This window comes from Tamandua tetradactyla, chromosome 7, assembly GCF_023851605.1.
Source record: "Tamandua tetradactyla isolate mTamTet1 chromosome 7, mTamTet1.pri, whole genome shotgun sequence".
In the NCBI taxonomy this organism is placed as follows: Eukaryota; Metazoa; Chordata; class Mammalia; order Pilosa; family Myrmecophagidae; genus Tamandua; species Tamandua tetradactyla.
Window position 1 is genome coordinate 34594586 of NC_135333.1, and position 25849 is coordinate 34620434.

At 49.6% G+C, this 25849-nt stretch overlaps 1 protein-coding gene across 3 annotated transcripts; it reads right to left on the bottom strand.

The window, feature by feature from the left end:
- Positions 1-8585: 8585 nt before the first annotated feature.
- Positions 8586-18619, bottom strand: TOB2 (transducer of ERBB2, 2). Of its 3 annotated transcripts, XM_077168988.1 has the most exons (3): positions 18119-18619; positions 13813-17805; positions 8586-12533 (listed from the first exon to the last, which is right to left on the bottom strand). In XM_077168988.1, exon 3 carries the CDS (start codon positions 12435-12437, stop codon positions 11400-11402), a length of 1038 nt encoding a protein of 345 aa, XP_077025103.1. In that variant the 5' UTR covers positions 12438-12533; positions 13813-17805; positions 18119-18619; the 3' UTR covers positions 8586-11399. The 3 variants fall into 3 exon arrangements, with proteins under 3 accessions (XP_077025103.1, XP_077025101.1, XP_077025102.1); XM_077168986.1 differs by lacking the exon at positions 13813-17805; XM_077168987.1 differs by lacking the exon at positions 18119-18619 and having other exon boundaries at positions 13813-18059.
- Between the last annotated feature and the right edge of the window lie 7230 nt (positions 18620-25849).

Sequence of the window (25849 nt, forward strand, 5' to 3'; positions counted from 1 at the left end):
ATCTACGGGGATGGGGAGACTGGCCTCACTAGGATTCGTAGGTGCCAACGGGACCCCCGACTGGGGTGGGAGCCCTGGTTAGCTCGGGGCCACGGTGTCCTCCTCTGTTCAGGTACAGTGGAGTGATGGTCCCCGTAGGGACGTGGGGAGGGATGCCTGGGACAGCCAGTGCTGGCTGAGGCTGTGCTGGTTTCTTTCCCTGAACTTAGGGGCCTCTCTCTGGAGGTCCCTGCTCCGGGAATCCTTTCCCAGCCTCTGTCCACACAGCACTGTTTGTGGACCGCGGTGTATTTTTTATTCTCCAATTGGGTGGTGAAGCCCTGTAGTGACTGGCTCACCTGCTACCTTCTGGGGGACCTTGGGCACGTGACTGCTTCTCCTAGCCTCAGTGTCCCTAACTCTATTATGGGCCTGCTCAGGGCTGCTTCCTTCAAATGTAGGGAGGAAGGAGACAAGGCAGCACCTGTGGAGTCCTTGGCTGGGAACTGTGACGTCTCCTTGTGCTGCCACCTCGCCTCCACCAGGGCCCTTACACCTGGACTGGGAGGTGCTCCCCGCTGGGCCTGTCGGCACCCTGCTGACCTTGGCCTTTGCCCTGGGGAACAGGTGGTCCAGGTCTCCTCTGTGACTGACGGGCAGCTGCCCTGCCTGCTGTGTTACCCACAAGGCCCCTGGGAGCACCTGGGATTCCCCGCAGGCCTCCCACAGTCTCACTCATTGAGGTAGCCCACCCCACACCTATTTGGAGCACCTAGTGAGAGCCTGCTGTGGGCCAAGGGAGGTATCTGCCCAGCCCTTCCCTGGGCTGCCCAGATACAGTGGGAGCCTCAGTCTCTCCATCTGCAGTGATCACACCTCTTTCCTGCGAAACCGCTGCGCGGATGCAGCTCTCCATGCTCCCACTTCCAATGCCAGGGCTTTTTGCTCACTTCACTGCACACAGTTGCAGGAGGTGAACCTGAGTGCCCTTTTACAGGTGAGGAAACCAAGAGGTGACTCCCCCAGGTAGGGTGACCAGCCGCCCTGGTTTGCCCTGATGGAGGGGTTTTACTGGATGTAGGGCTGTCAGTGCTAAAACTGCAAGTCACCCTCCCTCCAGGCCACACACAGTGCCCGTGTTCAAACTCGGGCTGTATGGCAGCACCAAACTGTACTGTCCTTATAAGCCTTGGCTAAATGAATGAATGAATGAACGAAGGCATGTGTCCCTCCCTCCCTCCTGGGGCCCTTCCCAGGCATCCTAGCTCATGTATATCTAGAACTGAGTTCGGACTCTTCTGGATGTGAGCTTTCAGAAACCCTTCACCTCCCCCATTCAGGCTCAGCCTGTGAGATCCCTCCCCCCCTACCCCAGGATCCACCCTCCAGGCCCTTACCTTTCTCCCCTGGGGGGGTGTGGTTCTCACCAGGGGAGTCATCCAGCCCCCTAATATCAGCTGTGTGACTCTAGGCTTGTCACTTTCCTTCTTGGAGCTTTGCTGAGTGGATTTGAAACTAAATGTAGGTAAAACTCTGGGAGACCTGCAGTCTATAAAGGCCTGTTGTTGTTTATTAACGTGGTAATAACAGCAAACTACTCCATCAGGTGCTTTCTCTTTGAGGGTCAGTATCCCAAATACTTGCCGAGCATTCAAGTGAGCGCAAGGAAATAGATGCCAGTTTTCAAAGGGAGATCCAGATTTCAGAGAGGTTCAATGACCTGTCCAAGGTCACACAGCTAGCATTTGTGGCATTCTGCACTCTTTTAAAACCGTAGCTTGAGTGATGGTAGTGGATGATGGTATGGGGAAACTGAGGCCCTAGGTGGAGAGGGAGTTCTGAGGTCCCCCAGGGAATCGTGACCCTTGCCTCCCTCCCAGAGAGCCAGCCCCGTCCTTGCCCAGGTGGCAGGACAGGTTATAAGAACAAGTCCTGTGCTCAAGTCGGGCTGCCCCTCCACCCGGGCAGCCGGCTGCCCGTGCCCTCTGCCAGCCACTGTTCCCTGTCAGCCAGCCAAGCCACAGAGCAGTCCAGGACATTGTGTCCAGAGAGAGGGCCAGGCGGGCCCCCCCACCCTGAGAGAGAGAGAGCCAGGCGGGGGGGCCCCCCCGCCTCTCCCCGCTGACCTTGCACCCCGCCCCTCTGGGCTTCAGGCCACCCTAGCCTGGCCCCGACCCTGGCATGAGCTTAAGCCAGAGCTGCCCTCACAGAGGCCGGGACAGGGTCTCAGTTCCTCTCATCTCCCTGGGAGGGGTGCTCTCTGCTCCACCTCATGCCCCTTCCCCTAGAGGACAACCCCCAGTTTCCGGGGAACAGGCTCCTCCACGTACTTTTCAGGCAAAGCCGGCTAGGCTCCTGAGGTGCCTCTTGTCCTGCCTTGGCAGTTTCGTTCTGCCAGGGCCGGAAATACCAGCCTGCAGAGAGAGGAGGGGTCCCTGCAGAGCCAGACCCCGTGAGCTGAGACTCACTGGACTAGCAGGAAGGGGGCTTGGAGAGCAGTCTCAGAGGGGAGGGGGCACGCAGGAGCCAGGACGGGCACCTCTCAGCTCCTTCCCCTATTTCAGATCTCCATTTAATCACACCTACTCAGAGAAGACTTCCCCGACCCCGCCTCTAGAGGAGGTCTCCCCGCCCTGGTTGATTTCCCTGAGGAGATACCTCTTGCCTGGATCTTCTTGTTCGTTTGTCATATTATTGTTAATCTTGCTGGCCTAGATCCAAAGCTCTGTGGGTATAGGGGTTTGGTCTTGTTCCCTGAAGCATCTCCAGTGCCAAGACTGGGGTCAAGCACGGAAGGGGTCAGTAAATATTTGTTGAATGAACATTTGAATATTGATCATCCCTTTTGGCCCTTTGGACACCTCTGGGCTTTTTGTCCTTTTTTTTTTTTTTAACAGCTTTGTCGAGGTGTAATTGACATACAATAAGCTGCGTATAAAGATAAAAATTTGCATATTAAATGCTGCTAATTATCATGTATTAATGTGGTAATAATAACAAACTTTACTCCACTAAGTGCTTTTTCCATGAGGGTCACCATCCTAAATGCTTTCTATGCATTCAAGCCCAAGGAAGTATATACCATTGTTCAGGGGAAAATCTGAATTTCAGAAAGGATAAGTGACCTGTTTAAGGTCACACAGCCCGTAAAGGCAGGGCCAGCATTTACTGGGTTTTGCGCTCTTGTAGAACTTAGCTCAGTCAAGATAATGTATCACTATATTCACCGTAATCATGATAATGAATATTCCATCAACCCCCAAAAGTTTCCTTGTGCCCCTTTTAATCCCCAACTCCTGTTCTCTTCCCTCCTCATTTCCTGTCCCAGGCAACCACTAGAATTTTCTATAAATGGAGTTAAACAGTATGTACACTTTTTCTTTGGCATGGCTCTTACTTAGCATTATTTTGAGATTCATACATGTTATGTGTATCAATTGTTCGTTCCTTTTGATTGCTGAGTAGTATTCCATCATTAGGAGTGCCAGGATTTGTTCAGCTCTACCCACTCAAGGACATTTGTGTTGTTTCCAGATTTTAACTATTACAAATAAAGTCACTGTGAACATTTGTGTACAATAAGTCTTTGTGTGGACATATATTTCCTTTTTCATAAGTATTTGGAAAATACTTATGAATGGAATGGCTGGAATAAATAGTAAGTGATTCTTTAACTTTTTAAGAAGCTTCCAAATTATTTTCCAAAGTACCAAAAACTGTACCATTTAACATTCTTACCAGCAGTGTACGAATGTTCTAGTTCCTTCATATCTTCATTAATACATGGTCTTTTTAGTTTTATTCATTCTGGTAGATGTGCTCATTGTGGTTTTAATTGCATTTCCCTAACGACTGGACATCTTCTTATGTGCTTCTTTGCCATCCATAAAGCTTTTGCCCATTTTTCTACTGGGCTGTTTCTTTTCTTATTATTGATGTTTGAAAGTGCTTTATACATTCTAGATACAAGCCCTTTATCAGATATGTGATTTGCAAATATTTTATCTTATCTGTGGCTTGTTTTTTTATTCTCTTTTGTCCAAGAGAAGTTTATCATTTTGATGAAGTCCAATTATCAATTTTTTCTTTTATGAATGGGGATTTGGAGTTGTATCTTGGAAATTTGGAGCTGATATAAAAAAAATCTTTGCCTAACTCAATTCAAAAAATTTTTTTCTTTTCTTTTAGAGGTTTTATAGTTTTAGGTTTTGCGTTTCTGCTTTCTCAATGCTTCCATGGCTTCTTTTTTTTTAATTTTTTTTTATTAATTAAAGAAAAAAAAGAAATTAACACAACATTTAGAAATCATTCCATTCTACATATGCAATCAGTAGTTCTTAACATCATCACATAGATGCATGATCATCATTTCTTAGTACATTTGCATCGATTTAGGAAAAGAACTAGCAAAATTCCATGGCTTCTTGAAGGAGTTGTCTACACTGGCTGTGCCCATAGCTTCAGCCCCTCCCTCCTCCACCCTGATTCTTGTTCTCTTCCATTGTCCTCCCTGGCCCCCAGGGTTTCCTCCATGCCAAACCCAGGAGTCCTTTTATTGGCTGGGCCCACCCCACCGCAGCCCTTGGCCTGGAGGCTACTTCCTCTTTCTTCAAACTCTAGACCCACCAGCATCTACCAACCCTCCAAAAACCTTGCCTGGGCTGAGTCAGTGCCTGTGCTGGGCTTCCTTCTACCATGGATCTGATCAGGGTATTGAAGCCATAATTACCTGGATCTGTTTTCCACTCCACTCCTCCATCACTAGACGCTCCACAAGGGCACGGCCAAGGTCAGCTCCTCCAGCAGGCTGCCTGCCCGGGCCGGCACAGAGGAGGGGCTCTGGGAAGGCTCGTTGACTGGCCATGTGAGAGAAGGCCCTCTCGCTATCTCAGCTCTGAGCAACAGATGAGAAAACCAGGAGTAAGAGACAATGCTTACATGTTGGATGAGATCCCAACTCTCTGCCTTGGCCTATGGAACATGAGCCATAGCCCTAAGACCTCCCATGCTCTTCTGCTACTTGTCTCTTGCTCGCGACTGGACTTTGGATTCCTTGATCAGGTCATGCTGCTTCCTGCCCCTCATGCTTTGAAGTAACTGTTCCTTTTGCTGGTCTTTCTGTTACAGGTTGAACAGAGTGTCCCTTTGGTCTCAAGCTGCCTTCACTGGTTGCCATTGTCTTAAGGGCACATTTCACTGTCCGACATTTTGTTGTTTATTTGCTTGCTGCGGTTAACAGAAGTCGGCCTCAGGAGAACAGGGACCTTTGCTGCTCTCCCTTCTCACTCTCTTGCCTAGAGCAGTGTCCAGCACTTTCAGCAGCTCCATGTTGAATGTTGGAGGTTGAAGGTTGAAGATGGTGGATCATGGCAGGGCTAGAAGAAGAACCCAGATATCTGGGTTCCTAGGCCTGGCCTCTTCTCCTGCCTGGGCTGACCCCATCCTGCCATAGCCCAGCAGGTGCTTGGGTCTTGGGGGCTCCAGCTGGGTGGCCGTGTTGGCTAGTCCTGGGCTTGCCCAAACCTCTTCCCTCCCTGCCCTGGGAAGTATGCCACAGCATAGGATCCTCCCAGGGCCCTCACCCAGCATTGGGAGCCACCACGGTGGGAGGAGGTGCTGGCATGGGGAGTGCACGAAAGGCCTAACTGGACATTGTACAAATGGGACAGATGTCATCAGAGGGAGAGAGGTGTTCAACGTTATATGGTGAGTTAAAGGCAGCTTTGAGGATCTGGAACCCACCTCTCCTGCTGGCAATGAAATTCCCCAAGCTAAAAACCAGAGGCTGGGCTGGTTCATACTGAGACTTCCTGGCTGGCTCTGGCCTGTCCGTAGGCCCTGCCCGGGCAGAACTTAGCCAAAGTGGCCAGGCTGGTGGAAAAGAGGAGGGCGGGTGGAATTATGCCCCTCCACCTCTCCACCCCCTGACTCACTCAGGGGGGTGTGACAGTGTGGGGACCAGACAGCGGCATCCCCTTGGCCTACGGGCACTGACTCAGGCAGGCAGTGACGAAGGGAGCGGAGTTTTCCAGCCTCTGTGACTCATCTCACCCACCCGTCTGCCTCTCGAGGGAGAAACTCCCAGAGGTTTCAGGACACATATCCAGGGCCTGGCCCATCCCAAGGCCGAAGGGTGGGCCCTTGAAGGGAAAGGAGTGAAGTCCTGCATGCTTTACAGACCTCCCACCTTAACACTGGCAGGGGCAGCTTAGTTTCTGCAGCAAGAGCGGAGTTTCCTTTTCCAGGCCAGCCTGGTTCTGCGGCTGGCAGGGTGGAGTTGCTGCTGTTTGCTGATGTAAGGAAGCCTATTGGGGTGGGTTGGCTGGTGGTGTTTGAAGATGGACAATAATGATTCTGATGATGAAAATGAGACTTGCAATTTATCGGGTTGTTTACTACAGGCCATCCACTGTGCTCAGCATTTTCCACGCATTATTTCATTTAATTTTCACAAGTAGGTGCAATTACTAGCTCCATCTCAGAGGTGAGGAAACTGAGGTGCCAGAGTAGGTGGAGTGGTTTGCTAAAGGTCACCAGGCCAGGGCGCTTCAGGGGTGGGATTGGACTTGCATCTTCTAGGGGAGCAGAGTTCAAGTTCTCCCCTGATGGGTTACCTCCTGACAAGTTTCCCCTTGGGACCGTCCTTGGACTTGCTTTTCTCCTTCCTGGCTGACTTGTGCTTTCACCTCCTCCAGGAAGCCTTCTCTGATATCTGGGCTCTCAGGTCCCCTGTGTATACCTGTCCCCTGTGTGTACCTGTGTAATACAGTTTTGCAACTGTGTTCCCAGGGCAGAGAGAGTGGGTGCTCATGGAGGGTTTGTCGAGTGACTAAATGAGCCTTTTTTAGGGGAACCCTCTTAAGTCCACCAAAATGTTCTTTCTTCTGCTATAGGGCAGGGAGTCCCAGGCAACCCTTTACCCCTCCACTTTTTCAGATCAGGTGAGCGTTTGGTGAACAAGTAGAGGCATGGATGTATGAATGAATCATTTCTGTGCCTATGCCATGGAGACAGTTTGGGGTTTTGTTCAAATTTGGAGTCTTAATTTCCCCGGCCAGAGAGGCTGGCAGGGAAGATAGTCTAGGCCTCTGAGCTGGCAGCCTCACCCAGGCCCTTCCACTCTGAACTCACAGACAGGGAGTGGGGAGTGAGCGACATTATGGGCACTTTCCACATTGGGACCTGGGCTGGGCGCTTTATCTGTTTTAACCCACAAGGCAAGGAGGGTGCCAGGGAACTTTCCACCTCTACCATGGGTAGGCAGCCCATGCAGCTGGGCTTCTCCCTGGCAGGACAGGTGAGACCTGTGCCAGTGGCCTGGTTGTCCAGGCCTGAGGGCCTCCCTCTGCCAGACAGGCTCTGTGGATGGGGAAGTGGCCCTTGGGTGGGGCTGGACAGCAGGGCTGCTGGGACCTGACCAGAGGCTGGGCTGCTTGCTCTTAGAGCTTCTAGGTCCTGTTCACATGCTGGGGTGGGGTGGGACTGGAGGGGCCTGAGGCTATGCCCGCCCTGCAAATATCCCAGGACAGCAGCTGCTTGCTCCCTGCCCCAACCTGGAGGTAGCAGTAGAGAAGGCGGCGAGGGGGTCCTTTCCATCATTCCCTCTGCCATTGGTCCATAGCAGTTCTCCCAGTCATAATGAATAATTGTGCAAGGATGTCAGATCTATGAAGGCAGGGCCTGGGACTGATTTGTTTGTCCTCCACTGGACAAAGGCCTGGGGCTGTGCATAATACTATTTGAATAAATAGAGAAATTAGGCACATGGGTCAAACATCTCAGCTTCATCACTTACTAGTTTTTTAATTTGGGCAGCTTGTGTAAACTTGGAGTCCATTTTTTAATGGTAAAATGGGCATAATACCTCCATCACCAGATTGCTATGAAGGTGAAGTAAGATTCAACCTAGGGGCCCTGCCAAGCTCAGATGTAAAGTCCTGGCAGAGAAGGTGCTGAATGGGTATTGTTTTCTGTCTAGATGGGCAGCACTAACAGGAGCTTGCTCTCAGGAAGGGAAAAGAGTGAGATGTGGCTGACCTCTGACGGAAATCAGTGGGAGGCAGAGCATGGGGTCCTGCACTCTGAGCTCAGGTGGCTCACCCTGAAGCAGCTCACAACTGCCCAGCTCAAGAAAAGGGCTAAAAGGGCTGGGAATCCATCCCAGCACCAGGTTTGGACAGAAACAGGCTTAGGTGAATTCTTCTCAGTCTCATCTGCCTGCGGGTGTAGTGGTTTAGGGTGGGTTTAAGTATTAGATCTAGAGCAAGCTGGGGGCTGATCCCTCTCTCCTCCAAGCAACAGATGGTTCCTAAGTCATGAAGATTCCCTGATCTCAAGAACCTGCTTCCAGTCCTCTATCGTCCGCCTACTAGCGAGGGAACTGGGACAGTCCCCAACCTCACAGAACTTGTTTCCATGTGGAAAGTAGGCACAGCAGCACGCCCTGTGCTGATGGGAAAGGTGGTCAAAAAGGGGCAGCCCGGTAACTATGCTCGAAAAGGGGTTGGCCACCAGGAGGATGACAACAGGGGCTGGGTGACTCCCACCTTCTTCGCTTCTCCATCACAAAAGTGGCCCCAGGAACAAAATAAACCAGGACCAAGCAGAAGACTATTATATATCATGCTTTTAATACAAACTTAAAAAAATCTGGAACAATATAAACTGTACAGATTTGATCAATCTTTTTATTTTTAAACTAAATCTCTAAACACACCAATGTCCCATTCCAAAATATTGCACAACATTCTGAATACAAAACGCATGATTGTATTCCTCCTTCACTAAAGAAAAAAATTCATTCCCTGCTCCCCCAAGTTCTTCTCCACATTTGCCTCAATGCCCCCCCCCCCTTCCCACATCTAGGGATAAAACTAGAGAATCTATAGCTCACTGCATTGAGAAAAATACGTCATTCTGGACTAAAAGTTTACATTCTTTACAAGTCAATCCACCTTTTGATTTGTTCCTGGGAAAAAGGGGAAGAGAGAGAGAAAGGGTAGGGGAAGGGGAGAAAAAGGTTTTATTCTCCTCTTTTTTTATTTTAGTTTGTTTTTCCTGAAAAAATATCTTGTTTCTCTCCTCTTTTTAAGAAAAAATCTTGAAAAGAAAATTACGTTTTTTACGTTAGAAATATACATATATTATATATACCTCTTACATTTTACAAATGTAGCAAATTATTCAATACAAACGGACACCAAAAAATGTAAAAAATAAAAAAAAAAATTTCCTACGAAACCAGGTAAATTAGTGCAGGTTTTTGTTTTCTTAAAAAAAATAAAATTGAAGCAAAATGCCTAGATTTGAGACAAGACAGACTGACCTAGGCCCAAGACCGCAGTGCTGGAGTCAGGTTCCCGAACACATTTTTCTTCATATTTCAAAAGACACTAAGGGGTTGGTCTCCCCCTCTCCCTATCCGTGAGAAACAAGCAAACCCAGGTGTGGGTGTGCGTGAGTGTGGGAGGAGGGGTCTGGAAGGGAGATAAGGCAGCCTCCAACATTTTGAGAGCAGCAATCTGCCTGGGCCTGTCACTGTGGAGCTGAGGATGAAGAAAAGGGTGGCCCAGGCAGGGCTGGCTCCCGAGAAGTTGAGGGGGACAGATGGTGCTGGGCCGAGAAGCCAGGGCAGTGCCCCGGGTGGGGGAGGTAGAGCTGGTGCCCATTGCAGGAAGAGGAGACTGGCAGTGTCTGGGCCAGAGCCACTGCCACAGCAGTTGCCCACCTGGAGTTGCTGGGGAGGGAAGAGAAGGGTGAGGTGCCAGGGGCTTTGGTTCTTTCTGGTGAGGGGGGCCTGATGCCAGGTGCCCCACTTGCCAAAGCATCATGGCACAGAAGCCACTAAAGTTAAAGAAACCTCTCTCCTAGCAGAGAAAGGGAACAAGTACCCTTCTGATAATCTCCATAATCCAAGATTATCATTGGGGACGGCCAAGGGCCTGTCCAACCTGGCCTGACTGGGAGACCTCCTCACAGCATCAAGGCCCAGTGGGGGTTGGGTCAGGGTGGTAAGAGGCGATGGTGAGAGGTATCAAGAAATTCTCAAAAAGGCAGGGGCATACATGTACTAAAATGGAACATCTACAACTGAAAGACCAAATGTCTCAATTGAAGGCTCAGGATTGCCCATTATAGGAAGTGACCAAAGGCTACCACCTTGCCTTCCTACACTGCCTACCTAAGCCCCCAGGATGCTCCAGTGAGCAGCTCCCATTTTGGGGGCTAAGGTCACACAAAAGGAAGGTGAGAGGCCAGGGACTTCTCTTAGGCATCAGAAGCTTGGGTATTTCCTCAGCCGATTAGAAATAACCTTTTTTTTTTTGGTCAAAAACAAAAGTGCAGATGCCTCCGCAGTCTGGAAACCAGTTCCTTCTGCAGTGCTTTCCCCTGGGAGTATCTCAGGCTCAGCCGCAGTCTCACCCCACTGTCTGTACGTACCGCCCTACAAAAGGACTCACAACCCACCCCTAGCCCATTCCCCGACCTCACACATAAATACTTGCTGTAACCCACAACCACACCGAGAAGGGTTTCTGGCTTGTAATCCTTTAAAACAGGACAGCAAACCACACACACACACACACACACACACACACACACAGGTCCCCACCCCTCTACCCACAGCCTCGGACCCGGGAGAGAAAAGGCTGCACAGGACAGGCCACATGTACCCACAGCTCAATCTGGCTCTCTCCACACCATGAGTGACAGTCTGGGCCAGGTGGGGGATGTGGGGTCACAGGACAGAGATTAAAGGAATTCACCTAGGGAAAATGCTAACTTCCCTGCAGTCACGGGCATCAGCTCTAGGAGGGGGTGGCCCAGGCTTAAGGAGTGGGGTCTGGGGTCAGGCCTGTGTGGGTGGCAGGGCTGGAGAAGGCTTGCTGAAGTTGGATGGCTTTGAGTGAGAGGGTAGGTGGGTGACAGAGGCAGTGACTCAGGGCCAGCCTCTCTCTCCTCCAAGGAGGATCAGGCCCCAGCTGCAGCTCTTTCCTAGTGAGCTTGGACACATCAATCCTAAACCAGCAAGTGGAAGAGGAGGTAGGGGAGAAGGGAGAAGGAAGGGAGGGAGCAGAGAGCAGCAATTCACAGCTGGACCATTCTTAGCACAGGAAGCCACTAATTAAACATGTTATATAGAAAACTACATGTAAAAAAAATATATATATAAAACCCAAACCAACCAAATAAATCAGAAGCAGGCAAGAAAGGAGTAGGGGGTTCAGTTAAACATGAGTAAGCCCCCTTTGGAAGCCCCCTTCCACTCTATGCCTGAGCTGGATCTTTTTTCCAGAAGTGAAAATGAGAAGATTGGAAACGTTTTTTGTATATTTTTCTTTTCCTCTTTTTTTTTTGCCTTTCTTTTCCTTTCTTTTTTCCATGGTCTTGGGTGCTCCTGGCCCATAGGTAGGGGGTGGTCAGTTGGCTAGCACAACGGGCTGAAACGGCTGGTTGGGATACTGCATGGTGTTCAGGTTGTAGCTGAGGCCTTCCACAAAGGGCGTCTTCTCCAGGAAGAGGCTGTTGGTGCCACCTCCAAATACCTGGGCCATGTCAAAGCTGCTGCTGTTGCAGGTGCCTGCTCCATTACCCCCCAAGGGGGCCGGGGTGCCACTGCCCTGGCCCTCAGCTCCATCAAAGAAGAGGCCAGGTGAGCCACCACCGTTGTACACGAATTCCTTGGCATTGGGTGAGAGCTGGGACTGAGGAGCTGGGTTGGCTGCAATGAAGTTCAGAGAATGCATAGACAAAGAGAGGCTCTTGTGCTTCAGCAGATTGTTGGTAGGAGAGCGGGCCAGGCGAGGCTGCTGTGGTGGTGGCTGTGGGCCACTTGCCCCACTGCTGGCCACACCCCCACCACTCGCAGCCCCACCACCCTTCTTCATCTTGGTGGAGCCAAACTTAGTGGCAGCAAAGGAGGCAGTGGTAAACGTGATGGGCTGGGCAGAGCGGGGGATGAAGGTAGGGCTGGGCGACCGGCCAAAGGATGGCGATGGGGAGTTGGACAGGGAGCTGTCCTGGCTGCCAATAGGCACGAACACCTGGGCGTCAGGGTTGAAGCTGCTCTTGATCTCCTTGTCTAGCTCTGGGGCACCACAGCCCTCGCTATCATCCATATACAGCACTTTCACAGCCCCCTTCTCACCAATCTGGTAAGACACCTCAAAGGGGTCGATCCAGACGCTCAACTCCTCGGGTACGTTGGCCCGCACATCTTCCACTGCCAGGCCGCTCCGCTTGGCAGCCAGCTCCACCACAGGATCCACTGTCTCCCCAATGTGGACACAGCGGAAACCAGAGCCCTTCAGCGGCTTGTCAGGGTACCAGTGGCCTTCATATTTCTTCTTCAAGAGCCGCTCTAGCTCCTCCCCAAACAGGTCTGCCCGGCGCCGGGGCAGCTTGTTGTACAAGTAGGAGATGATAAAGTTCAGGGCCACTTTGATCTCCAGCTGCATGGTCCTCTCCTAGGCAGAGAATAGCACAGGGCACGTGCAGAAGCCAAGGGCAGTAGCAGGAGAGACCAGGTGGGCAGCCTTAGGCTCTAGATGGTTCTGTGAAATGAGAAAATATTGACTATTGAATATTGAAATGAGAAAAATGACTAGATAGGCAGAAAGCTGGGGGCAAACAGAAGTGATCTACCGCAAAGGACAGACAAGCACTAATTCGAGATCATACAGACCAGAGTCCCATTTTTGCTCCACCAATAACTAGCCTAATTGTGTGACTCTGGGCAAGTCGTTTTTTTCAGTGCTTTCTTTATCTGTAAAATGAGATTATCATGGAGCTTAAGGTAGTTCAAGGATGTGAACTGCCTCACGCTGTGCCTGGTCATATAAAAGGCACTCATAAAGTTGGCTATTATTTTAAAAGAAATTTTAAAGAAATGATGCTGTAATTTCCACCATTTCGAAAATTAAGGACACTATAAATGATACCAAAAGACAAACAAACAAACCAGAATCCCTAATGCAGCTGGCTGTGTCTGTAATGTCTTGGTGAAGTTGTGCCCTCAAAGTGTCACAGGCCAATAAAGTAGATCACTGAACAAGAAGCAGCACTGTCAAATTTTCCTTAGGGGATCTGACTTAGTCCCATCCATGTTATCCTGCGTTCCACGGGTGTGTATGCTCTCTTGCTCAGTCTGGGTTTGCATAACTGATTTAAGAACTCCAGTGTAACCAACATTTGCCTTTCCATCCACTGAGCCTCCAGGAACGGAGGTAAGCGCATGAAACCCAGCAAAATGTTAAGACCTGTCATAACCAGAGATGTGGGCTAACTAAGGAACTGGGACTAATCTGGGGCTTCCCCAGAGGAACACAGGAAAGGAGAGAGAAGCAGCACTGGTGTGGCCTGAGGGTGTTTCTGCAGTCTCTGGCTAAAGTGTAAGAGATGAAGAGAGCAGAGGGAAGAAATTTTCCATCACCCTGCAGCCTCCAGATGGGGATACATAATCACCCAGGCTGTCAGGGACTGTCTGACCACCTGTCCTCGGCACCGGATCAGATTTTTCAAGTGTTTGGAGATCCCTGGAGAGGAGGCAGCCCAAGATCAACACTCAGGTTGTTATTTTGGGATTCTCTCGTAGCCAGATCCCACTGAGGTCAAAAAGGTTTATTCCCTAGGCCTGGGTCAGCCTCATGTCCCAGGAAGATGATCTGTGAGGCTGTAAGAGCTAGTGATCTTCATCTCCTCACTTTCTCCAAAAGGGTAGCACCCAAACATATGCTATAGCAGAAGTGAACTGAAAAGGGCAAGTTCAAGTACAGGGAGGGCCAGAACAAGTCTCTGGCTAGATCCCTGGCAGGGCTGTGCTGCTGAGCTCACCAGAGAGACAAGGCCAATCTGTGATCAGTAGGGGATATTTTCTGTTACTTCTTCTGTTCTGTGAAAAGACTTGGGACTGGATTTTGACTAAAATCCCTTGTGGATCCAGCAGAATATCTAGGTGCTAATTCTAGGTCTGTGGATCTTGAATTTTCAGGAAACTGGCCCCAGATCATTTCCCTGTAATTCTCAAGCCATTTTTAGGATTGAATCCTTAGAAAAAGATCCCTGGAATGAGAAGATGCATTGGATCAACCTGGAGAAGTAAACCTACAGGAGCATACCACAGTGATTAGATATATTTCCTTTTCAAGGAAAAAGGAAATAGAGAGAGTCACATGGGGAGTCTGCAGAGGTATCAGGGCTATTCTCCTCCCGCCCCCCAGCCCTCCATGGGGATGTTCAGGATTCATGAAATCCTGGTCTCCTCCTTATCCAGCCTCGATCACAGATTTAATTTCCAAGTTCCTTCAAATGTCTATTCTTACCATAGATCATTTCCAGGGTCCTTCTAAGTTTAAAGAGAAGAAAAATGGTTGGAAGAATTAGGGGCTTTTTATTTATGAGGATTGGGTTCATCACCAGATGCAAAGCTAGTCATCAGAGCTGCAAGTCTCCTCTCGAGAATGAAGGTTTGAGAGGGCCACAGCTGTCCACTAGAGGTGTCCAACAGCGAGAATAATAAACAGTGGTGAAGAACAGTTTCTAAGAAAGGAGCTCGAGTTAAAAAAAATAAGTTGTTGATAGGTGAAACAGACTCAAGCTCAACATGTGACACTCCTTACTAGGTACCCCATGCCCTCTTAAAATCCCATCCAGACCAAAGAACTTCTTTGCCTTTCTAGGCCTCTCAAACTTCACCACACGACTGCTTACCAAGTTAACCTCGCTTTAACAGTTTAGTCCTTAAAAAGGGAGCCTTTTCAATGAAGGCCGAGATCACTGGGAAATAAGCTTCCCACCCCAAAACACAATAGAGCCACTGTCATCAGCCCTGCCTAGCTACCCATTTTCTGCAGCATAAGCAACTAAAGCTGCACACCAATTTATACCTCAGTGATACTGCTGCACAAATAAGGAAGTATATCCACCTGCGCCTCTTAATTGGAGCAGGCCAGGCCAGATGGCTGTGGGGCGGAACCTTACAAAAATGCCGGACAACCAGAATGAGATTTTCTGCTCTACCAGCTCAGTCTCTAATTTTGACTTCAAGAAGCTTATGGAACAGAGGATTAAATCACTGGCACTGTCTCATTAGCTAATGATAGGAATGACCATTCAGATGAATTTGCTCATTTTTATAAGTCTATAGAAAAATTCTGGATCATATATATAAAATATTCATGGAAATGTGGTAAATTAGAAAACTTAGAAATACCTACCGTTTAATAAAAGGAGTAATGGTTTCGATTTAAGCAGACCAGAGAGAACCTTGAAGATCTTTTCCAACCCTGACTCATATGCAAAGGGCCAAAAAGTAGCAAAAAAGGCTGTGTTCAACAACAGCAAAATTTACTTTCTGCCAATATACTAACAAGTTTGCAAATGCGAGTCAATTCTGTCCAATTTCATTAAAAAATCCTATCCTCCTTCACTTATTTACTCCCAGTATATAAACAAGAGCACAAAGTTAAACTTACATGCAAATTTCTTGTACTGACTTGTATTTTAAAGAATAAATGCTTAGGAGAATAGAGAAGGGAAGAAAAGCCCTATAAAGCTGGAAGGAGGTCTCACTCCACGACATGATATACAGATTCCAGAAAGAATTTCTGACAAACTGTGAAGGCTTTTAAGAGAAAACTTGTTTTAAAGGGGGACAAGAGGGATAACAGTGAGGGAATCTATTGGGCATCAAACCAGGAGAACCATTTAGACACCTCAAATCCTTAACATCCCAGCTGTCTCCTACCAGGCTCATGTAAGTGCAGAAAAGAAGGGGTGGGGGCGGGTGTCCTTAATTTTAACAAGGCCAGTAGGTGTTACAAACCAGGGGCATGAGAGTGTCCCCATGCTGCCGGGGAAAAGCTGGGATCAAGCTGAAGGGACAGGGGTGGGTATGGGGGGTGAGGATGACAAGCCTTCCACCCTGCCAGCCCTGAGGCGGCGGCCCAGAGCGGTGGGTGTAGGCAGAATGGCTTCCGGACTCCAGGTGTCCACTGACTATGCCACCACCCCCTCCCCAAATATAGACAGGTGAAACTCGGTCTGACTAAAAGGCCCCTCCTAAGAAGGTCTTTTCTGAGACACTCCAGGTTCCTCAGAAGCTAGGAAGACTCCATGGAGCCCCCAGCCCAGGAAAAGTCTTGTTCTGTACTCTGGGAATCGTACTGCTGGGAAACCTCACACTCAGATTGGAGCGAGTGACCTACTTTCTCCGCACACTGCACTTCCCTGCGTGCTTTGCGAAGGCTCGGCTGGCTGAAATACGCATGCCCGGCGCGGGGAGCCAGCCGAAGGTCGGAGAACCAGGGAAAAGTTTCCGATGCACATGCGCTCTGTGGCTGATGGAGCCAGCCAGCTGAAAAGCACACCCCCCACCCCACCCCGCGCCACCAACACACACCGCCCAGAGCCTAATACATTTTATATAAATTCTACCCATAAGGCCTACTCCCCACAATGTATCACCCCACCACCTCCTTGTCTCGGCTTCACGAGAGGTTGAACTTTTTTTCCCCTTTCCCTTCCCTGCCTCCCACGACTTGAATTGGGATCTGCTTCTAATGAGGTTTTTTTTTTTTTCCTAGCTGAAGGGGTAGGCTGGGATAAAAAGATAAAGTCACGTTCACCCCCACCCCCACCTAATCTGAATTCCTTGGGCTGGGCTGTCTCTGTCCCGGGTTGCTGTAGGGACGGTGGATTCAAAGAGAAACAAGCCTTTTCATTTAATGCCCAGCGGGCTCGGCTCCAGCAGCCCCACAGCCAGGAAAGGCAGGAAAGAAACCAGTTATCCCACCCAGTCGGCCAAAGAAACTCCCCGTTAAACCGTGGGGAGCCGCCGGGCCGATAATCAGAAGGCTGGACGCCAGCCGGGCCCAAGCCTCGCCCCACTTCTCATCCAAATCCGAGTGACTAGATGCAGGCCAAGAAAATGGGAAAAGGTTCCCGGGCAAGGTTTTACTCTGCCAAGAAGGAAAAACCGTACATTTGACATCTGCACGTCCTCTAATACTTAAAATTCTGTTTGTGAGTCTCCTCCCACTGCAAAACCTCTATGACCAGACTTAACCAGATCCTGGGCAAATCTCCCTTACAGGGTGTTAAGCCTCCCTAATCCCTCCTCCCACACAAGCTTTTTTTCGAGGGGGATGGAGGGCGGCCCAAGGAAGCAATAGGAGTGTTTTTTCTGCTGGGGAATCACAGAGATGAGGGTTCCACTACCAGGGTGGAGGGTAGGAAGACAAAAAAGAAAAAGGTTAGATACTGAGCAGGTACCCGAGACCCAGTTCGCTGGTCCCCAAGCTGAAACCTGCTGTGTGGGGTTCTGTCCCTCCTCTCTGTTCCCTCCTTACCTTCCCTTTCTGGTCAAGGGCACAGTCCACCCTCTGGACGGGAGGCGAAGGAGGTTAAGACAGCGTCTTTCTCCTGGCCACCTCACCAAGACCAACCAGAACCCACACACTGGTATTGCTCTAGAGGTACTTTTTTTTTTTTTTTTCCCCTCGCTGATCAGCTTTCCCCTAAACCAGTGAAGAAGAGAAAGAGCTCAAGCTAAAATAGTGAATGCTGGCCCCGCAGCTAGAGGATGGTCAGCAGTGACGGGCCCCATCGCCAAAAGGGGGCTGTTCAACCTCCAGTCCTGAGGCTCCACGGGGCCAGAAATAAGCCCTATTAATACCGCCCCCCGCCCCGCACAGGAGAATCGAGGCAGAAAAACGAGACCTGGATCCCCTTCCTTGCTCGGTTTTATTTAGTGATGGTGGAGATTGTTTCTTCGGGGAACAAGGAAGATCTAGCGAGTCTCTAGGTGCGCAGAACTGGCAGAGTAAACTGGAGGGGAAACCGAGAAGGGAAGAAATGCACCCCACCCAGATGAGGGCCACACTTGGACTTGAAAGTGGGAGAGGAGGCTACTCTGGGGAACCCCAGGATCAGAGAAGAACAGGAACACAAGGAAAGGGGGTTCCAGAGGGAACGTGCAAGGGAAGAAGAGAAAGTCGGCCAGGCAGGCAGGGTGGGGGTGGGGGTCCGACCGCAACGTGGAGTGTCAGTCCAGCTCAGCCGAGAGCACGAGTGGGTGGGGGGAGGCGGTCGGACCGGTTGGGTTTCAGGGTGGGCCCCCCCCAACCCCCCACTCACTCACTCGGTTCTCCGCAGCGGCGGGATGGTCGGCGGGCGGCGGGGCGGCTGCTCCTTCCAGGGTAGTCCTGGGCACGGGGCGGGGGTCGCTCTTCCTTCCCGGGCGCTGCGGACCGGGGCCTATGTGTCCTCTTCTTCGTTCAGGGTTGGGGGCTGATGAGGCGATTATGGGTTTTGACTCTCAATAATAATTATTTCTGTTTTTTGGAGGTCGGGCTCGGCGACTGGGGGTATGGAGGGCGGGCAGGCACGACAGCGGCGACGGCGCAGGGATGGCGGGCCTAAGAGTGGCTCGAGTCGCGGGGCGGAGGACGGTCCGGTTGCTGCAGGCGGGCGGTCCTATCCTCCTGGCCCCGCGTCTTCCGAGCCACTGCCTTCTCCTCAGCCACGAACAGAACCTTCCCGCGCCCCGGCCCGAACTGAGCAAAGTCAATGAAAAGTTTCACCCTTAGCAACCCTGCGCACGGATCCAGCTTCCCCACCCCTGCGTGATGCGTCCCTCCGCCCTGGAGGGGCGGGGCCGGGCGCCCGGCCGGGACTACTTCACCGGCGGCTCGGGTTCGGAATCCTGCGCGGCTGGTGGCCCGTGGGGGCTTTGTGGACAGTTGGCGTCCTCTCGGCGCTTCGGTCACAGACCTTCCCTTAGCCGTCTCCTTCCCTCTCACCATTCAGATTTCAGCTTGTATGCCACCTCCTTAGCAAGGCCGCCTTCACCTCCCCACCACGTCATTACCGCGGTTATTTTCTTCATGTCCCTTGCCACCCTGTGAAATGTCCGTGCTCATCGTGCCCTGTATTCCCCCAGCTAAAGAGTGAGCTCCGTGAGGACAGGGACTTGTGCAACTCACCGCCTTACGCCTAGCACGATCCAGGCACACACTGCACACACTTAAAAGTATTGTGAAATGAATGCCTGAGAGGGGGGAATGCAACCCTGGGCCCTCGGGGACCTTTCTCGCAGTGTTTTCGCCTTCCCTCTACCCAGGCGGGGACGGGTCGCATGTTTACCCGAACCCTTCCCCCGCCGGGGCCACCTCGGCGGACCCCTCCCTCCAACTCTGGGGCGTCCGGTCGACCCCGCTGCTCTTGCTCCGGTGCCTTTACGCTTTTTCGCGGGCGAGTGAGTTGGGGGAAAGAGCTCAATAAGCGTTTCGGACCTAAACTCGGATTAGCCAGCCTTGCGAGCGCCTCGCGCCTCTCCGGAGGGGTTGGGGTGGTGGGGTGGGGGTGCGTAAGGTCGAAGAGAGAGCGAGGGGGAGCTCCGCGAGGCGGCATTGGGAAAGAGGCCGGACGGCCAGGACAAGGAGGTGAACGCCACAACTAATCTCCCCCTCGCGGCCTCCAGCGCTCGGATACCTCGCCGCGCGAAAAGGGACGGCCCCGGCCCCGCGCAGGCGCGCGGATGCGTCCCACATCCCGCCCGGGGCGGGGTTCGCGGTACCCGGCTGGCGACCCCCTACGGAACACCAGAGAGCTACGTCTCTCCTGGTGACAGCCTCTGCCGGCGGGGGGTTGGACACCTGCCGGTGCTAGGGCTAGGGACGCCGGGCTCGCGCACCCTGAGGCCCCCTCAGTAGGCTGAGAATGTCGCCTAACGCGGGGCGCGGAGCACCAGACCCACGCGCTCCGGCTCCTGTCCGGGGCTCTGGCTACACCAGTCTCGGGGCCTCCTTGGGACTCTGTGGGGCGCGGAGCTGGTGGTAGGTGGGTCTGTACCCGGGTGAGGTCACAGGCAGCCCCGACTGCCAGATGAAGAGGCGGGGGCCTGAGGCTCCCGGGAGCTTGCGCCTGAAGCCAACGCTCTCCCTTCTTGGATTACCCAGGTCGCCAGTCGGCCCCCACCAGACCCTTATTCTCCTTATAGCCGGTTCTAACATAGGGGCAGTCGCCAACCAACGTGAAGCGGCGAGATCCGCAAGTTTCCGGCCACAAACAATTTGTACTTTTTCTTTGATCATTTTTTCGGGGGGGGGGGGCGGGGGAGCAAGGACACGGAGCAACAGTAGCGTGTGGGGGGTTCCATGCATTTTCTTTGTCTGCAGCAAAGATACGCCGGGCCAGAGGGCAGACTCCACGGGCGTAGAGTCGCTGAAGGGAGCCGGTCCCGAGAACCCCTAGACCCCACACTCGGAAAGCTTCAGCCCCAGGGGCGCCTCCGGGGACTACTTGCCTTGTGCGTCAGCGAGTGGGCGAGCGTCACACACACACACACACACCCCTCCACCTTGCTCCGCCCCACCCTTTCCCTTCCACACACACACACACACACACACACACACACACACACACCCCTCCACCTTGCTCCGCCCCACCCTTTCCCTTCCACACACACACACACACACACACACACACACACACACACCCCTCCACCTTGCTCCGCCCCACCCTTTCCCTTCCACACACACACACACACACACACACACACACACCCCCCTCCACCTTGCTCCGCCCCACCCCTTCCCTTCCTCCCTCCTCTTCCCTCCTTCCCTCCCTCCCTCCCTCCTCTTCCCTCCCTCCCTCCCTCCTCTTCCCTCCTTTCCTCCCTCCTCTTCCCTCCCTCCCTCCCTCCCTCCCCTCCTCCTTCCTCCCCACTTCTTTCCTACGCCCCTCTCCGGGCTCTACTTTCCACTCGCTTTGCCACCTAACAGACCCACAGGGTTCGGAGCACTGAAGAGCTAAAAATACAGCCGACGTGTTAGCAACAGCCCTGCGATAGGCCTGGGAGCGGGGAAAGGCGGCGTCTGATTGGATTTTGGATCCAACCGCTAGGACCTAGGTGGTGCTGATGGGGTGTGTGCTAGAGAGCTAGGGGCCCTTCGTGGAGTTTGCGTTTGCGCAGTCGGGGTTAGCAGGGCGTGCTGGTATTTGTAGTCCGGGATTAGAGCCTGCCATGGAAATAGGTGGGTTTGTATCCTAGCTCTGCCACTTACTGTGTGGTGTGAATTTAATGACATTTAAATTTCTACATCGCTAAGCCTCAGTCTCCTCGTCTATAAAATGGAGATCGTGTGAGGGTTAAATATGATACTATAGGTAAGGCTTAGCTCGAGTGGAAGCTATTCTTAAATTAGAGGTAACCATTTTGTCCAAATTGCGTCCTGTTTAGCCTGTGGTCAGGTCGGTGTGCGTTCCCCAGTGTGAAACCTTCCAAGACAGAACAATGGGAAAGGTGAGGGACAGCTGAAACGACTTCTCCTAGGATATCTCAGGAAGGACGGATGGAGATCATATAAGCAGATAAAGAGTAGATGTCGCCTACCATTCCGAGCAGGTAGAGAGCGGGCGGGACAAATCCTTAGGAGAAATGCGTTGAGTTTCTGCGTATGGTGCTTTATTCGAACTTCCCCCGCAGTGCTGGAAATACACCAGCCGGGAGCAGCACCACTAAAACAAAACGGAAAAATCCAGCCTCCTTGGCAAACTGGAGTTCTGGGTACTAGGTTGGCATATAAATGGGAAACGATGAAATAGAGTGGAAAAAAGGGTGCTCACCCTTAACTGTTGATGTGTCCGTTTATCATGTGGTGAGGAGGAAGTATTTTTCACCCCAAGGTGTGATTTCATCTTGCCAGTGCTTATTTGTGAGCTGAATCCCTCCTCAAGCATTCCACAGTTCCCTCCCTTTTTGAATAATCATATGTTGAAAGGCACACACGGTGCTTTCAAAATGGTATGCTTGGGCGGTAAGACCTCCCCAGTCGGAGAGGAAGGAAATTGTGCCAGATGTTTTGGTGCTCTGACAGGTCAGGCTGGTTGTAAATGGGCCCCAATTAACTCTCTGAGATGAGTCACTCTCATACACACACACCAGGGTGAGAAATTTTATATTATGTCTTTGAAGTTATCAAAGAAAATAGTTCTTCAGTTTGGTTCTTTGAAATCTACTACTCCAGCTGGGCAGGAGCAGAGACAGCCACACAAACTCACTGGCTTCAGAGAAGAGCATTTGGATGCTGAGGGCAAATGGCTTGCTATTCATTAAGACTGATGTGTGTAAATCCTAGTAAACAAGGTAAGTGAACAAACCTGTCTTGCTAAAACACTAAAACTCAGTGTTTAAAGAAACATTTTTGTAGTGGTGTTGGCCACGGACCACTTGGGGACCGAATTGATGAGGAACTGCATAATTCTAAATCTTTTTTTTTTTTTTTTTTTTTTTAAGGCTGCAAGAGTCAGACTAAGGCAAAGAACCTTTTACCTTCAGGTCCTAGCTTCAAGTTGTGAAAGAGCCACAGGTCAGAAGAATGACACACACAATCACTCTGAAATTTAGTCAGTTCATTTTCTTTCTCTGGGAAATTAATTTTCTTAATTTAGAAGCAGCTGATTGGCAGGCTGAGGTCCATAACTGGTGGCTGTATTTTCTTGGCATATCCAGCCAAGAAAAAATTGAAATTTTAAAAACGAATTGCCAAAACTGAAATTTTAAAAATGAATTGCCAATATTTAGAAATAGGAAGATTGCACAAAAATATCTTTTCTGGCCACTTGTACTAATTCAAAAGATCTGACAACACTGGGCATTGAAGCTGCAGCAATTGTCTGGAATTGAATAGCTACTGTGTCCTTTAGACAAGACCTGTGCTCTTTGGTTTGCCAAGGTCCCCACCACTTCCTTTTGTATCCCAAACAGAAGTCAGGGCCCACATACCATTTATCATCACACTTGGGCTCTTCTTATCCCCATCCTTTTTCAGTCATATTACCCAGACTCCCAAGTGTATGACCCCTTTTTTTAGTTCAGTGTAACAGTTGTTTGAGTGTCTGCCTATTGTGTGCCCTGCAGTGGAGGATGAGGCAAGGGAGCTTAAGGATCTTATAATCTAGTTCATCCTTTTTCTGATTTGTGATCCATTCGTAGGTCATAAAATCACTAAATTTCATGATCTGTCCCAGAAATTTTAGAATGGAATAAGATGAAAATACTGGAGTACAATATACACAGTAAATATGGTTTCAGTATAAACTTCCATTTCTGTTATATGTATGTACTAGGCATGTAAATAGTTCAAGCAAGATTGTCGTGGGGTATGGTGCATTTGGAAGCCTTGCTGAGATGCCAGGAGCCTAAAATGAAGAGGTGCTGAGTTGATGGAAGGCAATTGAGTATTACAGACGGAGCCAAGGGCAAAATGGGAGTGTGCAGGGAATGTCTTTCCAACTGGAGCGCATAGAGAGCCGTAAGAGAAAAGCCTTGGTGGCAGGAGCCATTTGGAGGACCTCTAATGCCTGAATTTACGTTTACTTATGACAAAAGTGGGGACCCATTATAAAATACTTACTATATATAGTGTCTTCTCAGTAAGGGTCAGGTACTTACAAGGTCAAATTTAACCCTCACAACTGAAGAGGTATTACATCTTTATTTAATAGATAAGAAAACAGAAGTACAGACAGGCTAAATAACTTGCTCAAAGTCAAGGGCAGAGCAAATTGACATATAGGTCTGATTGTAAACCCCACATTTACCATTATACCTTTTTAAAAAAAATTTCAGCAGGAGCATTTATGATTAAGTCCACTTTTTAAAGGGGGGATTAATTTGGCATGTGTGTACAGAGAATACTTGAAGAGAGAAGCTGGAAGCTGCAAGACCCCCATCATTTTTAGAACCTAGAACTGAATATATACCAAACACTGAGTGGGTGTATGTGTGCAAGGCATCTTTGTGCCAATATGTAGCTGAGGTGTGAAGGACAAGCCAAAAATGGGATTATGAAATTAGGTGATAGAGCAGTTAAGCTAAATACATTGGACTGAGGTTGAACTTGCCCTACTGCAGATCTGTGAGGGGGCATGCCCTTTGAGAGCCAACTAACATCAGTTCTGCACTCCCTTGCAACATCTTTTGGAGACACACATGCTGAGGCTGATGGAGCATGTTAAGATAGTGTTTTGCTCAGACTAAGGAGTGGCTTTTGAAACATCTGGGGAGGCGAAATGTTATATGAAATGGAGTGGGTTCAATGGGCAACTGAAAAAAATGGATTTCTTTTCTGGTAAAACATAACATTTTGAGTCGTATAACGTTAAAACTGAAGTTAACTTAGGGTTACAAATTCTAATAATGTGAAAATGATCTAGTTTCTACAACTCTTTTTGAAATAGCCTAACATCCCATCTGAGAGAGCACCCCAAACATGTCATCATGTTAGGACTTTGCCCACATGTATGTCCTTATGCCACCACAACTTTGCCTGTAGGCTCCAACACATCCTTCAAATTATTAGTTTCCTTTCCTTCAATTATTAATCTAATAAATACTGAAAACCTGCTATATGAAGAGCAAAACAGACTGGGTGCCTGCCCTCATAAAGCATGCCTAGTATGCAAAAGTCAGTGATCACCAAATGCTATAGAAAATGTACGGGGTACTATGTGGGAGTATAACAAAGGGAGGGAACTTAGAGTGGGTGTATGTGTGCAAGGCATCTTTGTGCAAATATGTAGCTGAGGTGTGAAGGACGAGTATGAATTAGTTTAGCAGAAGTGGGAAGGGGTGGGATTGAGCATTACTGAGGGATTAACAGGTAACAATACACTAAAACAGGAAGGAAACTAACAGTTTGAGGAACTGAAAACAAGTCAAATGAGATACAGATGAGATGGAGAGGCCATAAGGCACTTGGAAACCCATGTTAAAGGTTTTTGTCTTTACCCCTATGGCTATGACCTCCTCCTTCCCTTCCTGAAGCACCCCCAAGATGAACCAAGAACCCTCCTTTGTGCATCCTCAGTTTTACTGGAATTATGTTTCTGTCTGGCTATCTTATTAAATTTCCTCAAGAAAGAAATTACCTTAATTTTGTACACTTGATACATCAAACAAGAGTTTAATTGACCCAAACTAAAACCCTGGACCAGAAGTCAGAAGACTCATTTCTTTCCTTGGCTCTACTAAGTTAGCAGAGTAACCCTGGGCTAAGGTTCTGGATTCCTCATGACTATGGCAACCTCTACTCCAAATCCATGTCACAGGTCTGCTTGAATTGCTTTCTCAAACTATGAGTAAGTCTTCTATGATATCTTGCTTATTGCTCTCCAGCATGCAGAAATTACAGATAATTCAATGAGGATAAGGACCATGTCTAAGTTTGTTCTTAAACTGTTAATTCACTTAAAAGATGAAACATACCTTTAATGTGAGTAAATATGCGCTTTATGAAACCAATCAACTAACTTGAGTCCTCCTAACTTATTGATTTAATTTTGTCTCATTCCCTTCACCATTACTGGAAGTGACCTTTTCAGTTAAAAAATTAAATTGGGGGCGGGCCGCGGTGGCTCAGCGGGCAAGAGTGCTTGCCTGCCATGCCGGAGGACCCCGGTTCGATTCCCGGCCCCAGCCCATGTAAAAAACAAACAAACAAACAAAATATAATAAAATAAGAAAATGTTTCCCTTTAAAAAAAAAAAAAAAAAAAAAAAATTAAATTGGACAGGAAGAAAAAAATAGTAAGTTTCCAAAAATGACTTTGGTTTATCTATAATGAACAGCATGGGTGGTTTGGATTCCTTCTAGAGATAATAAGAGGACAAGGTGCTTTATGAATTCTACTACCTCAATTTTGAATCACACATTCCTGGATGACTAAAATAAATTCCTAGACTTAAATTAAACTTATATGGGGAAGGTGACTGCCAGAAAATAAACACCAACTTTATTAATACAATAGCAACAGAAAGAATTTCTGATTTTTTAAAAGAAAAATAACACGAAACCAGCACCAGCTGC